General features: G+C 35.6%; 1 protein-coding gene across 3 annotated transcripts in view; it reads right to left on the bottom strand.

Moving 5' to 3' along the window:
* Positions 1-17801, bottom strand: part of GBE1 (1,4-alpha-glucan branching enzyme 1) — a 134523-nt gene that overhangs the window by 64767 nt on the left and 51955 nt on the right. For all 3 annotated transcript variants that reach the window (XM_068180589.1, XM_068180590.1, XM_068180591.1), the window contains 4 exons: positions 11635-11760; positions 9837-9972; positions 7217-7307; positions 5884-6093 (listed from right to left, as the gene is read on the bottom strand). In XM_068180589.1, coding sequence (XP_068036690.1) covers positions 5884-6093; positions 7217-7307; positions 9837-9972; positions 11635-11760 — 563 coding nt within the window. The remainder of the gene's footprint in view (positions 1-5883; positions 6094-7216; positions 7308-9836; positions 9973-11634; positions 11761-17801) is intronic.

Raw genomic sequence — 17801 nt, 5'->3', positions numbered from 1 at the left:
GTGACAAGTAGTGACAGTCTCTTTCTCCCAGCTGACTGACACCTGCCTGGCCAGCAGAGTCTGTTCAGGTATCATCTCAGAAGCAATGAGTGTCCTGGCAGCCTTTAAATCCTATCTATCCTTCGTGTGCATGAAGCTTGCAGTCAAATCTTTGCACTCTAAAACACGTGTCAATAAAGAACCCCTCAGGTGGATGGCAAGAACACACAGAACGTGTTATCTGCAGTCTGTATCTCATGCTCATGTGTCAATTTTCCTTAGGAGCATTAGTCAAGGAACCAGAATCTTTAATACTTGGTACTCCACAGAGCATCAACTTAAATCTATTTAAAATGCTAATGGTGTAAGCAATAAAGAGTAGCAGTGAATCCATTTCATCCTGAAAACTGTTACAAACCATGGGGATGCTTGCAAAGAAGGCAACAAGTCTTTACCTCCACTAATATTTAGAATTCATCACTGAATCGAAAGAAAACAAAACCAGTCGTATTCTGAACAGCTATGTTTAGAGAATTATGAGCCCAGACAGGTACCTTTACTAACCAAACACTAAACTCTGAAAGATTTGTGTTCCAATTCATTCCCCCTACTATCATCACCTCAGTGGCAGATAAAGACTGGCAAAGTAGTCAGAAGAAAGAAAAACTATTTGGGTGAGTAACAGCTGTTTAAGGAAGAGCTAAACACCGAGCTTTGTGAAGGCTGCTGAAGACGTTAGAGGATAAACATGTCTTTAAAGAGTCAGATCCTGAAGTCATGCAAAATCAGTGGATCTTTTCCCCTCAGAACATACAGCGTAAGGTTTATGCAGGATTTAAACACTGGGTGGCAGAAAAGGCCACAGTGTCAGCATCCAAACATAGATGGATGTTTTAGATGCAAGAGAGCACTTGAGATACCTGCCCGAGGCTGCACCACAGGACAAGGGAAAAAAGCTTCAGGTGACCCACCCCACTCTGGAGGGGCAAGGTGGGGAAGAGGCCACCTACACCAGAACAAAGACACAAGCTTCGACACCTGGCAGCTGCCAGGTTTCTGCAGCACTGACAGCAAGGTTAAAAGCAGTTTCTGAGCTATGGCAGTTTATAACACACATAAAGAAAAACTGAATTAAAAAAAAGACAGAAAAAAGTAAAAGGTACTGAGCTATAATCAGCTGTTCCACCAGCAGTTCAGAAGACTGAGCTGGAAAGAACATCTGGACTGGCAGCAGGGGACTAGCAAGTCATCTGTTGCCCTGATGTAAAACTGTGGCTCATGGGACAAAGTGTTTATTATATACTCTAAACCCTACCTGTAGCGTTTCAAAGCACATTTGGCATGGATGTCACTTGAAACTTCATAAAATTGATGAAGAGAAAACCTAATAGGAGATTTCTTCCATTACATGGCCTAGTTATGATTTTTAACCCCAAAAATATGGACACAACATCCTGTCTTAAAAAAGCCTTGAAAACAGGCCACAAAAAAGGCCTAAAGGAGATGCGGGGACATCTATCTGCTGGCCCCAAATCCTTGCAACCAGTATCATCTCTTACTCATCATGCTGTTGCATTCAAGAAAGCTGGACTAATTAAAATTAAAACTGCATTGTAAATCAATCACTGACTTTTGCACCAAATTCATCTCCTAGACTGTGAAATAACTTAAAATTTTGCCTAAGTGCTCAGGTGAAAAGCTTCATAGTATTAAAAAACCAAAACAAATCAAACTAAACTCCCCCCAAAAAAACCCAAACAAACAACAAACCAAAAAAAAAAAATGTAAGGCATCACAAGATTTCTGAATGTTCCTTCTACCATTATTCCTAAAGGCTCACAGAAATATATCATTAAGCCTGCTGACATTCAGAATTGGATAAAGACAGAATAGAATCCAACAAAATCTAATGAAAAGACAGGAAAAGCCTTAAAAGTCAAAACAATGCTTCTCAGACCTCAACAAGTCTAGAAGGGTAACATCATTTACACATTCTATTCATGTAGTGCTGTGGGAAAATCTTTACTAGGTCATATCTTGTTCTCAATTATTTTTAAATTGTTTTGCCTGATTATTATTTTAGACACATCTGCTATTTGGAAAAATGAATTTAAATTAAAACACAATCAACCACTCTAGTTGTGATCCCACCTGGTCTCCAGGGTCTAACATCACTTCTAATGAACCTGGCAGCTGAATAACCTTTGAATATGATTTTAGGAGGAAAAAAATATATATATTTTGCTTGTGCAAAATTAATTACAAGTAGAATTCTTACTTAAGATGGGAGGGTGTTTACATGTATTCCAAGAGAGCTACCTTTAACAGGAACACAACAGAGACCATTAATTTCCTCCAAAATTAACTGTACAGTGCCTACTAGTACCAGTCCAGAGCTTCTGGCACCCCTTTTATACTAAAGCATTTCCCTGTCATGAATTCAGGGCTAGAAAAGTCACAATATTAAACAGGAACCAAAGCAAATGATATAAAAGGTTGGTTTTCAACAGAAAATATTAAAATCAACTGCAATTCTCACTGAAGTTTGTAATTCTGGTTTTTGGGTTGGTTGCTGAGGGAAACAGAATGGACATAGATATAGCCAGACAGGATGCAGATGATGAAGAGAAGAGTCACCAAATAAGCACATTTGAGGAAAAAAACTCCAAAATCTAGATTTTAGAAAAACTCACAAGAACATGCAAGAGCTATGAAAATTATTAAAATAAAAGTTTATTTTTGGTTGATTGTTAAAGCTCTGTTATATTCTTTTACTGAAAATAGTTAAGCAAAAAGTATTCTATTGGCCAGCTATCTTATCTGCAATTTCTCATTTCAATTAAATTGAGTTGTTATTCTCCTGTGACAACACCATGAACAGTATAATTTTGAAATATTGTTCACAGTTTACAAAAAAGCTCCTGCTTCATACAACACTTGTATAAATATGGATTAAAAAATTTAAAATATGCCTTTATCTTTTTAAGTAGCACTATGGTGCAAAGATGCAGTACCCAGGCTGTCTGTTGAACAGGTTTACCATTGCTTTTCTTGGATAACTCTCTACTTACATGAATTTTACTAAAAAATAGTATTTAAGTACACAAGGTATAAAATACTTTTTTTTTTTTTTTTTTAACATGGATATGGATCTTTTGCCACATTCTATTACAGCAAATATTCACAGTCCCCTTCACAGACAACTGAATCATCTTGCAAATGCTGTGATAAACTTACTTACATCTTGGCTTTCAAAGACAAAGTAGACAGACTAAACTGATAAAGCAACTGTTCCTTAATCTCCTTCATGGTAGAGAATTAGTTTCTCTCAATTCCAAAGTGAATTGAGCATTCTTTGCATTTGATGTTTAAGTACCTGTAGATTTAACAGCTCTTCCCACTACAGGAGGAAAGGGATTTAGTACAAGCTCTGTACAGGATAGAATGCTGTGCTAGCTGAAGAGATTTCACTCAGCAGGCAAGCTTTTCTGTAGACCATTCAACAGACTGTGTTTGCTGTCATTTATTTTGAGCAAACTTTCAACATCTGCCAGCAACTTGAGTCTCTCTCACAAATTTTATACTCGCCTCATCCAGACTAGAGCTGCTCATCCACTGGTATGGAAACTAGCAGAACGCCAATACAGACTAAACAGGGGAAAAAAATAGCCAAACCCAACATTTTCAATGAAATGCTTCTTTGAAAATGAATCAAAGTCAGTTTGATTCTTTCACAGTTTTGCTTGGAACACACAAAGAATAGGAGAAAAAATGCAAGCTATTTTTTAAGCAGTTCTGTGAAATTTTTACTGCCTCAGAATCCCTTAATGACTAGAAAAAGTTCACAGCGTCCTATGCCTGAAGGGGAAGAAAGGGTTTCCACAACATTTGAAAACAGAACTCCAGATCTGTGGTTGCATATCATGAGAGGGTAGGGGATGGAAAATGACCTTCAAGGGACCCACAGCCATCCAGTGCAGAGCTTCACTTTCTCTGGTCTTTGCTATTCTCTAATCTCACCTCTCCACCTCAAAGCTCTTTCCCATTCCCCCTTTCAGCATTCAGTCTGGAACCTCTTCCAATGCCATAGCATGAAAAGAAATACCACAGTACAGGTACACATTACTGACCCAACCAAACCATGAAGGCAGTTCTTCACTTCTGAAGAAATATTTAACAATGCCAAGTGCAACCTACAAAGGAGCTGGCTGTTTCTCTCATTTATAAATATCCCCAAACACTCAGTACCAGCACCATTTTCTTTTCCAGCAGGAAGAACCAGAACAGAGGAAGGTCCATAACCACATTTCATTGCCTCACTAGAGACATTGGTACACTTGTCAGTTACTCATAAGCATGAAATGAAATAAAATGTGTAACACTATTATATTGACACTAAAGCTTTAAGATTATTTGAAATACAATTTGAGTATGAATTTAAAGCTTAATAGGAAGGACTAAAATGCATTTCTTATAATAATTAAATCACAATAAATCACACCAGAAACTCCCCCTGAAATGACCCATTGAATTGTCCCAAATAACAAGTAAATAAAGAACAGCTCATCCTATTAAGTATTAAAGTGCACAAGTCAGTTTTCACACTGGTCACTTGCTTTATTTGACACTGTGAGTTCCATTAAACAATTGGCCTACGCTGTGTAACATGACTTCTGTAATAGTGCAACGTAATCATATCCATCCAGTCCATTAAAATTCCATGCAAGTAAGGGAGAAAAATAGGAAAAAACAGGAAATTGAACCTGCAGCACAAAAACCTTAACAACTAAGAGATTAACAAGAGACAGAACTCTACAGTTGCTCTGTGATGAGCCACCACAGGAATATTCAAATGTAACTTTGAAAGGGTTAAAAGAGAACTTTGTAATTAATAAGAAGGTCACACCAGATTATGCATCTCAAGGGGAAAATAAGAGACTTTATCCTGGAATAAGCAATCGATTCTATACAGAATTTTATTAAGACATGCTTTAAGGAGATTGTGAAGTTACACAAAACTTATTGTGGAATGTTTAGAGAAACAAAGGAAAGGAAAGGGAAGAATCAAAGTGGTTCAGGGATGAATGAATAGAAAAAAAGTGCAAGGAGGAGACTGAAATAAGTTGGCTGCTTGTGCCTGTTTCTCCATTTAAACCACTGAAACATTCAGCATACAAGATCAATCTCCTTGCCCCCAATACCTCAGAGAATATAAACTAAACAATATTAAGTACTAATAATCATGTGGCATTAATACATGTTTTGACACACACTATATTTACACTGGTTAATTAAGCTTGCCCTAAACTGGGTCTCTAGAAATGTCTACTGAAAATGACCCCTGCTCTGTATCAACTGCTGATTGACCTCCAGAAGCTTTTTGAAATGGAGTTAGTTGTCCTGGGGGAAAACTTTTTTTACATTTCAAAAACCTGACAGTATGTCAATAAATTTACAGTGTTTACAAGTTTTCATCAGCTTTTCTTACCATTTTATTTTTATATACAAACATCATCTATATGCAACATACTATATATAGCAGGAAAATATTAATATGCATAAAATACACAATTATATATTCCTATATAACAGATATTTAAATAGATATTTATAGAGAAATATGTTTTTAAATAAAAATAACTACACCATTATATAATACATACAATGCACATGGTATATAACATGCACATAGGCAGTCATAGATGACAGGAAAGTAATGAAATTGAAATACTATCATTTAGCATTAGATTTTAAGGATTTAGGCAAGTAGAGGAATTTAACTCCACATACTGAACTTATTGAACAATCCAAATGACTTTACTAGTTTGGTGAGAAGTGTAGTTTTAACAGAACTGCTATGAAATAATAACCACTAGCACAGCTGAAGTGATGTTTTATACTCACTTTGCATAGTCAAAGAGCCTGCTGTCCCAGAGCTGGTGATTGCCTCTGTATCCAGAATGGAAGAAACAAGAATCAGTACCATCAAACTGGTTGAGACCATCTTCTGAGTTTTTTGAGGCGTGGCTGTGCACCACATCAAGCAGGACTGTGATGCCCATCGAGTGAGCAACGTCAATCATTTCCTTCAGGTCATCAGGAGTTCCGTACCGGCTGTGAAAACACAACGTGGCATAATCAGGACTCATGCTGGCAATGCTGAACTTTCATCATGGAAACTACATCGAAGTCAGCACTTCTTCATCACTTTACAGATGTACACAGGTTATTTTTTCAGCCTCTTAGCAGTAGCTATTGCTTACAAACTAACATTTAAAACCATTTTTCATTATAAGAATTCCATCATCCACACAATGCTTTGCAGAAATAGATTGTTTTATTCTTCCCTTTTTAATAATTCATCAAATTCAGTATAAAAGATAACAGATACAACTTAAAGCTGCTATTTAATATTGAATGCTTCCTTAGCTCATAAAGGACAAGAATATATTCATATTGCTGGAATAAAGTAATGCAATGATTACAAAAGTAAATGTACATCCACAAAGTCCACAAAACACACCATCTGCTGTTTTACTGCTTAGTTATTTGGTTTAGGTACTACACCATTTTCTTATTTTTATAAGGGATTTTTGTCTCCTGTGCCCAACACATCTTTTTACAACTAATTAAGCCTGTTAAAAACCACCTATCTAAATTTAGCCTGGTTGCCACTTGAGATGCTCAAAGATTTTAAAAAAATTTAAAAAAATTATGACTTCCACATTTATCATAATTTTCTTAACAACTACCTGAATTCATTTTTCATGTAATTTCACCCTACGACTCAAATGTAAGAACAGTCTGTTACAAACCTGTAAGGGAAAGGGTTCACATAGAACACACAGAGCCATCATTTTAATCAAGTTCATTATGAACAGTGTACAGTTCTGTATGTCATAAAAGAAAGCCCTACACATCCTGTTTGTTACTGCCAAGAATTCCACAACCCCAAACCCATGCATAAAGACTGCTGAAGGTGGATTACCTGGAATATGCTATGGCAGCTGAAATTACTTATAAACTTTTTGTCTGTATCCTATCCAAAGTGTTTCACAGAGCAGCTGATCACTGTGCCAAAATGATTTCAGATTTAAGAGGAAGGCAGAGCAAATACCTAAGCCATTGCCTCCCATTATACACTTTCTTGCAAACACACACCTGCATGTAATACTGAATTCAGTGGATGGGAAGGAAGGGAAAAGAACAGTGAAGATGTTGGAGCACCTAAACCTACCTTGATGCTGCAAAGAAACTTGTGACCTGATAACCAAAACTGGCATAGTATGCATGTTCCATAATGGCCATCAGCTGGACACAGTTATAGCCTATAATAGAAAAAAATATAACAAACAAATGCCTTAACGATACTTAAAAGACTTTTCAATACCTGTAACATATCCATTCCAGTCTTGTCTCATTTTAGCTGCCTCTGACCCTAAAGGATAACACCTAAAGATTCAGTAACTTTGACAAATCAATTCTACCTAACAGTTTATACTTCCATTACAAATGAAACAGTCAGTTTGTCAAGTGATCTACACATATTGAATCTCCCAGATGCACACAGAAATAAGTGTAATTCTTATTTAATTTCAGAGTATTAGCTATGCCAACCTGCATGTCCTGAACTGCTTCAACTTTTGACACCTGCAGTTAGGGTTAGCCACTGGCTACACATACTATACAGAATAGTTTGGGTTGGAAGGGAACTTAGAACATCCTCTAGTTCCCACTCCTCTGCCATAGGCAGGAACACCTTCCACTAGACCAGATTGCTCAACACCCCTTCCAGGGATGGGGAGTAACCTATTGAAGTGTCTCACCAACCTCACAATAAAGAATTTCTTCCTAATGTCCAACCTAAATACACCCTGTTTCAATTTGAGGCCACCCCATCCCTGGTGTCCACTTAGACATCGACCCATTGACTGAAACTCTGAGTGTGACCATCCTGCTAATTCCTTACCCACCAAGTGGCCCATCTGTCAGACCCACATCTCTCCATCTTAGACACGATCCTGTAACTTCCTGACATATTAAAGCTCTTTTTTATCCTAGCAAAATCACTTTTTTCCAACTTTGATAGTTATTTCTTGCCTCCTTAAGAGTCTTCCAAAGAGAAAAAAACACAAGTGTAATGTACTTTTATTCCAAGTTCACGCAAGAACAAAAGCAATCCAGGAGGGCTGGGGGACACCTTGTGTTGTATCAACTAAGATAGTTCAGTATATTCTTAAGGAAGGAAACTCTAAAGAATAAGGTTTTATCTACAGGCTATTAAGACTAATACCACCACCACTTCTCTGCTTGAAGACAATAGTCACTTCATCCCTTATTTTCAACAAGATGCTGTAGGATTCTTTATTCTTCCTTGTTTTTTTATAGCTGTGACATTTAAAACCAGAAGACAGTTGGTGTGAGCCCAGCAATTTGTCAGATTCATTGCTGGTTTATAATTCAGGCTTGTTGTATTTATTTTTATTTACATCATTTTTATAAATAAACAGCAACACTGCATCAAATTAATCTCATTCAATTTGCTTGCTACTTATTTTGCTATTTGTCATGCACATATTCCTACAAACTACTAATATATTAGAGTTCTCATATAGTGATGTCTTTAAGCTTGTCCTAAAAAGTATGACATTCCAAAACTGAATCTAATAGACCTTAAAAATATATTTTAAAAATACTTAATTCCCAAAATGTTTACTTAATGTAAGCAAGAAGGAACATTAGTTATAATTTCTGTATACCCTAAATTTGATACTGTTTTTATTATTTGGTAGTATCAGCCTTTTCATGACATTTCTCCGCAATGAAAAAACTGTAGGCAAAGCAGAATGCTTTCCTAACTCTGTAAATCCTATTAACTTCCTGGGACAAATGAAATTCTTTGGCAGTAAGGAGTCACAGATATATAATGTAAAATCCAAAATTGCTTTTTATTAAGGGCTTCCACAAGTGCAAACTCCTTTATCTCACCTGCAAGCTCCACTATAGAGAAAGGCAAAAGCCACAAAACATTGACTTAACATGTAAGGTTACAAGAAAATGTCTTCTTCAGGCACTCTGATAAATAAAATAAAATTTAAAAAATCAAACCCAAATACAGCCACCATCCACAAAGATTTTAGCTACAGATGTCATGATGATTTTACAGCAGTGCAAAATACATATTTCATCATAAGATAGTAAAAGACAGTAACTTTTAACATTGTCCATTGCAGAAACAGTGCAGAAAGACACCATGGGAAAAAATAATTAAAGTAAAATTGAGGTGAACAGTTTTGCTGTGGTTCCTGACATAACATTACCAGGTCTTTCACACATCCTCTCCAATATACTAGAATTTCTTTTCCTGAAGGTCTTTCATATTTAAAGTTTCCTTGTTCTGATACTTCTGAGCCAATGTTCAGGGATAAAAAAAGTCTATCATGCTTATTCTGGCAAAACAAAAAATATTCAGGTATTTCCCTTTTGTCCTTCCTTAGAACTAAGCTTTACACTAGTAGAACAAATTAAGTATTTTCTGAAGACTGTCACAAAAACAGGTCCTTTTTCAAGCTGAAAGCAAACCATGCCAAAAGAAAAATACCTTGCAATACTTATCTGGGCTTTCATAATCATATTTTACTTAAAAATCTGGAATGGACTTTAATTCACATATCCTATTTCAGTCTTTGTTCTCCATAGATTTCACTTGTTTATAACTTTTGCTCACCTAAGAATCTATTTTTATAATACGTGTAATTGGGAAATTCAAAAAAACCTCTAGAAACTTGACAGTTGTCTTTTCTAATGAGCACAGGAACATAAAATTTATCTCTGCAAGCATTTCTGGTATTACTTACCAAGATCCTTTATTCTAGGTAATACATTGTATGTGAAGTTTTTATAAGAAGCTACTTTGCCTTCTGGGGAAGCAATTCCCACATGAGATTCATAGATTCTTAGGCTTTTTAATCTCTTAGGAGAGGGATTCTTATGCTATAAGAAAAAAAACAGAGTTGTCATTAGGAACAGCTTAGGAGTGTCATCATAATCACATGATTTGCACAAGATGAAAAACAATTTAAGGTTTATTTTGTTTTTTGTCTAAGAGCATTCCAAACATTTCAGAAGTAATTGACCGTTTTAAACTGTTAAAGCAAATGTCTGTTTGAAATTAATGTCCTTCATGAACAAGAAACCGAATCATGATATTCATGATTCAACACTTTTCCTTTACTCTTTTTTAATCACACTTCAGTGTTCAAACTGATAGTAGCCACTCCACTTGATGCCCTTCTGAATCACCATGAAGCTTGTTTGAAAACAGAGAGAGAAAATAATAAGATAGGTTTTTATTTTTTAAGCATACCTGCTTTTTGCAGGTACTTGAAATCGCTGCCTTCTCTTAACTGAAATTTATAAATACTTTATTCCTAAAAAATACAGTTTCACACCACAGAATCACCCATATTGTAATTATTTAGGATTAAAATATAATTTAAAAATCCCAAGTCTGGAGATCAGTACACAGCATTTCTACATGGGTGAAAATATTTGAAGAATACAGAGACCATTGAAACTGACTATTTGTTAGTTTATTATTCAGGTGAAATTTTGAAAAGCTAGAACAAAACTAGTTGAATACACACATGTGAGCAGAAATTAAAGGAACAATGTGAAGAACAAAACTTCTGGTGATTTATTTCCATTGGATACCTCTTCTAGTCATAAACGGACTTTTCATTTTTTTCAGTAAAGCCTTGTTTGCACCCAAAAGTTCAAGCCTCTTATTCACTCCCATTCCTTTTCTTGATGACATTGAGATGTCACACAGCATCATACACAGAGTAGGCCCCTAAATTGATAGGCTACACACTTTAACAAGAGTTAATGTACATTATGTTATCCATTTTTAAAGAAAATATTTTCCATGCCAGTAACCTTTTCTCTCTCAAGCAGTAGCTTCATAATTTGAGGTGAATGCAAAAATTTAACTCAAAATAGAGTTTACAGTATCTATAATATAAACCACTGCATACCATTTTTCAAGGAAAACGTGAAAAAGTTTAATATGAAACAACATCACTCAGTCAGTCTGAAGTTTCCAAATGTTTTCCTAGGGGATTTTTCATATATAATGCTAAGAGTTCTCTCCCTTACACCAGTGTATGAGAAGAAAAAGGGCTTTAAACTCAATGACAGGATTTTCCTGATACAAAGAAACCAGGACTTGACTGGAGCATGGGCACGTTATTTTGGAAGTTTTTTCTGACTTCATGGAATATTAACCTAGCATTGAGTACTGCACATTGCATTTGCAGATAACCAATCCTTAAATCCAGTACTGACAATTCCCTGCTCGCCCCCCTACCAGGAACAGCCATCTTGTCCCAGAATATCTGTCAATCTTGCCTAACAGGTGGCAAAACAAGTTTAAAATGCCACGTTAATAACTATTTTTTTTTATATTCCACATGAGGCTGAAAAAGCAGCTCAAAAACACCCATCATTAAAGTCATCTATTTCTGTCAAAGCCATGAATAAAAGCCCTTAATCTCTCAGCTGTTTTAACTAGTTTGCAGTCTCCTTTTATTTTCTTCCAAACAGGGATACAAAGATAACATGATACACCTCTTGAAAATTATATTGAAGCCTTACTATATATGACTGTGGTGGATTCCAGTGAACCCAATCATAATTCACTTTGTCTTCATCACGGACCACATATCTTGCCCAGGGTGAAATACGATAGAGGAGGGCGCCGTTCTGAGCACGAATCACCACCTATAAAATAACACAACATATGCAGGCAGTCACTTATAACTCACAGAACGCTTTCTGTGCAAGCCACGGCACAGAATGAAATAGTAGACTACACAGAAATTTAATTTAAAGAACGCACAAACACACAATGCAAGTCAAGAGAAGGAAGAACGACCCTGCCTGCAGGGATGATTTGCAAAGGGACAGTAAACCAGACATGTCAGACAGGAGTGATGTTCAACAGCAAGAGCTGAAAGGTGAGAATATACATAAGCTTTATATAAGCAATGGGAGAAGAAGCCTTCCCAAATGGATTTCTGTTAGGTTCCCTAATTACCCCTGTCATTGCTATTTCCTTTCCATGCTCTTATAAATTTAAATAGACATGCAGTATAATGTCATTAGAATGAGAACTGTGATTTGTTAAACTTGGCAAACAAAACAATCTAGTAAGGCAATTTTAATATCATAATTCCATCTTCTTTTCCATGCTCTGTGACAACAGCAATGTCACATAGCCTGGAACCACAGATAACACACGAAGCACATGACAGTTTTTGGGTCAAGGCAAAGAAAAAGTTCCACTTCTCTCACATCCTCCCATCCCACCTCCCCTCTCCTCAGCACAGAAGGAACAGCACTGCTCTGGTTTTGCTTGGTATCTTGGCTGCCACTAAAACAGTAACACAGATGGTTTGCAAATTTAAAACCTAGAAATGTACAAGCAAGTGAAGTCACAGAATTCTTAATTCTGCTTTTTTTAAGAAAGTGATGACTGAGGCTTTTTAGTTTGATTGTTCGTTTTATGGGGCTTTTTTTTTTTTTTAGTAAGAAAAACTATGAAATTATAAGAAGCCTCAAATGAAAAAGGAAAGGGGTTTAGCTTTTTTCCGCTCCTTTCTTTTTTTTTTGGTTAAAAAAGTGACTTGTCTTTGCTCTCAATTCCTAACAGGTAGTCTGGAAGATGAAATTATCAAAGAATTGTCTTCTTCACCTCTGGCAAATGTTTTTCATTGCCTTGATAGATTATCTGTATCCTTAACCAAATCATGGAAGAGGGCAGGATCACAGAATCATGTTTAGTTGAAAGGGACCTTTTAAGGGTCATCTAGACCAACAAAGAGGAAAATATGTACATGCAGACGGTTAATGGAAGTTGATAGAATAGGGCAAGTATGATTGCTGTGCCTCAGTACGTACTACTGTAACTCCAACAATTCAAAACAGGTTTTAAAAAATGGAGTAATTCATACCAAAAACCTCACCAGAAAAAAAGCTGAGAAAGATATTACAAACACTGTAAAGCTGCATGGGAAATTTCTTCTGTTAGCTGTGCTAGCAAAGCTGACCCAAAGAGTATTTCTGCAAATTCTATCAACACTGTGAAGATACTCCTTGCTGATAGCATTGACAATTTGCAAATTATTCTTAAAATAATAAAAGTTATCTCCTCTCTCTAATATCACACTTCTGATGGTGCTGTTGCTTCTTTTATTATTTTGTCCCAATTTACCCATCACAGAAATAAGATGATTACTGCATATAATAACCTACTCATCTTGGCATTCCTTTTTTCTAATGTTTTAGCATAATTCATACTAGACAGGCTTATGAAGGGTGGGCACATTTAAGAAATGTGAAGTAATTAATCTACATTCAGAAAATTAATTAGCTGTAGTATTGATTTAATCCAAAAATTATACTGGAGGGGGGGAAATAAATTTCTTTATTATGATATATTAATCCAGTCACGTACTGTCTTTAATTATAGCCATTAAGCAATGAAAAAGTTAGGGAAAAAAAAATCAGAAAACCATTAAATGACCAGCCATCAGTTATTCCACTTTTTCAGCTTATACTTTTACAGTTATACTGCACAACCAATCTCTGTATCCCATCCTTCTGACAAATATAAGAACTTCTGTTGTTCTGTAGTCACTTAAATTGACTTTATTTTCCCTCATTTGTGAGACACCAGTGCATTTGTTTTACCATTTATTCAGAAGTCATTTTGTTCAAGTGCTAGTTTTGCATTTATTCAAAACACCTACAAAGCCAAACTTAAGGATTACACTTTTCAGGAATTTCAGGAGAGACTTACAGGAAGTCGTAGAAGTTACGAGCAACTTTCACAGACAAAATTTTAATAGATAAAACTAAAACTTCCTAGAAAGAAATACATTGATTTGTCATATATTATGATAGTAATAATGTAGAGTCATAAACAAGTGATGGAAATCTACAATTCTAAGGGTTGGGTTTACACTTGAACAGTCTTAAAACTTTAGAGTCTGCTCTATTTTAAGGCTCAAAATCTAAATGTTCAGGTTCATTCATTTTAAAACTCTGCTTTTAGTTCTATTATGCAAACATATAAGAAAATTGCCATGCTCAAAAGAAAAAGTTATCACAAGATTGGAAGAGACCTTTAAGATCATAGAGTCCAACCCAAGATATATTTATTCAACAATATAAGTAATGAAACTTAACCATGCAAATATTGGAAAAATATCAAAAAAAGTGGGGAAGCACTTATTTTAAACAAGTAATCATAACATTTATTTGTTGCTTTCTTTACAGTATAGGTGGTCTTAAGAAAAAATTTTCAAATATATCCAGCCTTGTCTATAGCATGATTAATCTCACCCCTACAACAGAAACCTCAATTCCTCATTTGTTGCTGTAATTTTTTGAGTATCATGGGCTGTGCACAGAGAAAGCAGAGTCAAGCAAAACAATTACACCACCAGAGCTGGTAAAGTTGAATACCTTCCTTCTCTGGTTTGCAGAAACATAATCAACACAGATCTATCAAGTGATCCCTGGCAATTTTCATTCTTTGTAGCTATGCTTGCTTAATACTTTTCTTAATTTTATGTGAATACCATTTACAGAGTCTCTCCTAGGCTTAATTATCAAGTTCTATAATCAATCATCTTATTCCTCTCTCCTGATATTGTACACATTTTATTAATAAAGTTAGAAATAAAAATTCCAAATAATGTTTTCTGAAGTTTCTTGAGACAGAACTCTCACACCATCATGCTTGGCTGAAGCATGAGCACAGGAACTGGAAAAAAACTGAATGGCACCACAAAAGAAATAGCAGTTCAGCCCAAGATTGACAAAAAGAACTCCAATGCAAACAGTGTGACAGCTTTAATTCCCATATCGGCTTTGCTATTTATTGAAACAATTACATAAAAGTAAAATAATAAAAGAATAATAATAAAAAAATAAAATAAGTTAAATTTTAAAGCACACATAAAACAAAGGCAGGTGAAAACTCTTGCTCCACTCATCCCAAATTATAGCTTGTGGTCCCTTCTCTGCAGTGTCTAGATATAAAAATTAGCTGCTGTGTATACTCTAAATGTGCTGTTACAGATTTTACATGCATAAATAATACTGAATATAGTCATTACACAGCACTTTGGACAGAGTACCTATAAATCAGTTTAACAGATACTGTACTTTTCCTCCAAATTAGTCTGAAATGAGTAAAAACAAATTCATAAAAGTTGCAGCCTAACCAGCTACTACTTAGTTCATCAAGGCTTTATAGTTAACTTTAAATTTTCTAATTAACTCAAAAAATTGTTCTCTAAAGAACATATATAAAACCATGATGTTCATTTAATTAGGCTTTTTCAAACTGGCCTTGGGATTTACCTACTTCATTTTCACAAGGCATGTCCCTGATCATCCCTCAGTGTATATGAGGAGGCACATCCCACCATTTGATATAAAAACTACAGCCCCCACTAAATAAAGCTTTTAAAATGCATACTGCTATAGCATGAAACACATGCCAAGTGAACCAAGCAAACTGACACAAGCTTAGCCCCTCCTCAGAAGCAACATGTTTTATAGTTATTTACACTTATGTAAAAGAAAATCTTACCTAAAAGTAACCCCTGTATTTTTGATCCTGTTATTACAGAAAACACTCCAACAAGAGGACAAGTCCAGGGGAAAAAAGGAAATCCAAATTTCTGACACAAACTAATACATCCTCCCCAATTAGTTAAAAAACAGCAAAAAAATGTTTAAGAAAAAAGAAACTGGTATTGCAAAGAGTTACATTTACACTGCACAAATTTAGACAGAATAAAACAAATACAAAATAACAGATGTAAAGAACTTGCCACCATCTACATTAACCACCACTTTGTGGGAAATATGAGATAAAGTAATATGTTAATAATTTGTATAGCAGGAGAACAACATCAAGATTTTTTTTTTTGTGTCTGTGCGCTGAGAGGGAAGTATCTTAAAACAGCTAGCCTGTTTAGAACTCTATCAAAAAGAGGTTTTCTTCCCCTGTTTCCAGAGTCTCTACGATGGCTTTCCCATTGGAAACATCTAACACAAGAATGTAGACAATTCAAAGTAAGTCATGCTGAATTTGCCTACATCAACTTTAAAAATAGGTCATCTAAATAGTTTAGGGTTTTCTCCCACTTCCCCTAGTGGTAAGCATTCAAAATCCTTGATGCGACCTTTGAATGTCACGTGATTCTGGCTTCCAAGTGAGATATAAATACATGTAAATAAATGGTCTCACAGAAATAAGTGTCAGAAAGACAGAATGAAAACGTCCTTCAAAACCTGACATTAATAAGTCAATTTGCTCTAAAAATGGACATGACACAGACACACAATTTATATAAGTACAACTGCAAAACAACAGAAGTGAAGACCTCAACCTATGCTGTACATCTTTTGTATGCAAAGGTTAAAAATTTATGTTTGGTATTAATTTTCCATTATAGGGATGTTGGGTGTATTTTCAAAGTTTCTGTCTGAAGCATATAGCATCTTGAAGTTTATCATCCCAAAACACTGTAATAAGTGCTGTGCATTTCACAGACGAGTACACCCAACATAGAAAAAACATGACCTTAAACCTGAGTTTTATGGCATCAGTGCTAGTAAGTGATTAATTTTGAAAAACGTTCAGACCTAAATAAAAACAAGTGCATGGGTGTAGTCAGAGAAAACATCACCAACAAAGGCTGGCTTTGAAGGTATGTAAAAACTGGTGTACAGAAGTTCATTCCAATTTTCCAAATGCTGGACTGCTGGAAGACAAAGCAGGACCTAAACCTCACAATAACGTTAGTACCAAAGTGACAACACGATCCATGCCCATCCACTAGAGGATAGGAAATTCATGGAATGGGGAGTAGGTTGTAGGATAAAACTAAATATAGGGGTTATGAGTCTGTTTGATGATGTTTGAAACTCTCAAAAGCAGTTTATTACAGTTAAGGGGAAACCATCACTCTGAGGTCAGTCCAGTATCATAAAGAAAATGCAGTAACACATAGGAGCAATTCAGAAGCTGAAATAGGTCTCATTTAATGTAATGATGCTGCCAATGCCGGGCAAGTGAGATTGAAAGGCCTTGATTTTTCAGGCATTTGAGACTCTTGGGTATCCCATTATTCTGCCTTTCCAAAATAACACAGGCCTTTTCTATCACCCACAGTACATCCAGCAATTCCTTCTGGATGTCTTGGGGCATTTAAAGGAAAACTCTGTGCTTACATTCAGGCAATTTTCAATCTACTGTGACTCAGGGAAATCTGCTGGCTTTTTATGAACAGACACCACACATTTTTTTCTTAGACGATCTAGAATGATAAAAAGTATGAAAGGTTCACAACAAATTTAAAAGCTTTGTCACAAATACAAATTCCGATAAAAAGTAAATCCATGTGTAAAAATGGAGCTTAATGTGGCTGTGCTGTTGTTATGACAGACAAAACTCTGCAGTAACAGGCTATAAACTATCACATTTAAAATTCATACCTGTTTATGCAGATCCCTTTTTTCTTTGTGTATGCCTACCTTCATCTTCTCTTCACATCAGCTCCATTTGGCTACCCCCGCTCCCAGTGTACAGAAAGATGTACTCAGAACAGTGTGAGAGAATAATTCAAGAGACAGTTGCAGAAGATCAGACAACTACTCTGGTCAGCAACCACTCCTTTAGCTTTCATTTCCTGCATCTAATCTAAACATGAGCATTTGATTTAATTATGATGTGCTCCCAT

The sequence above is a fragment of the Anomalospiza imberbis genome, chromosome 2, assembly GCF_031753505.1.
Source record: "Anomalospiza imberbis isolate Cuckoo-Finch-1a 21T00152 chromosome 2, ASM3175350v1, whole genome shotgun sequence".
NCBI classification, from domain to species: Eukaryota; Metazoa; Chordata; class Aves; order Passeriformes; family Viduidae; genus Anomalospiza; species Anomalospiza imberbis.
Note: the sequence above shows the minus strand (reverse complement) of the source record. Positions and strands in the feature narration are given on the sequence as shown.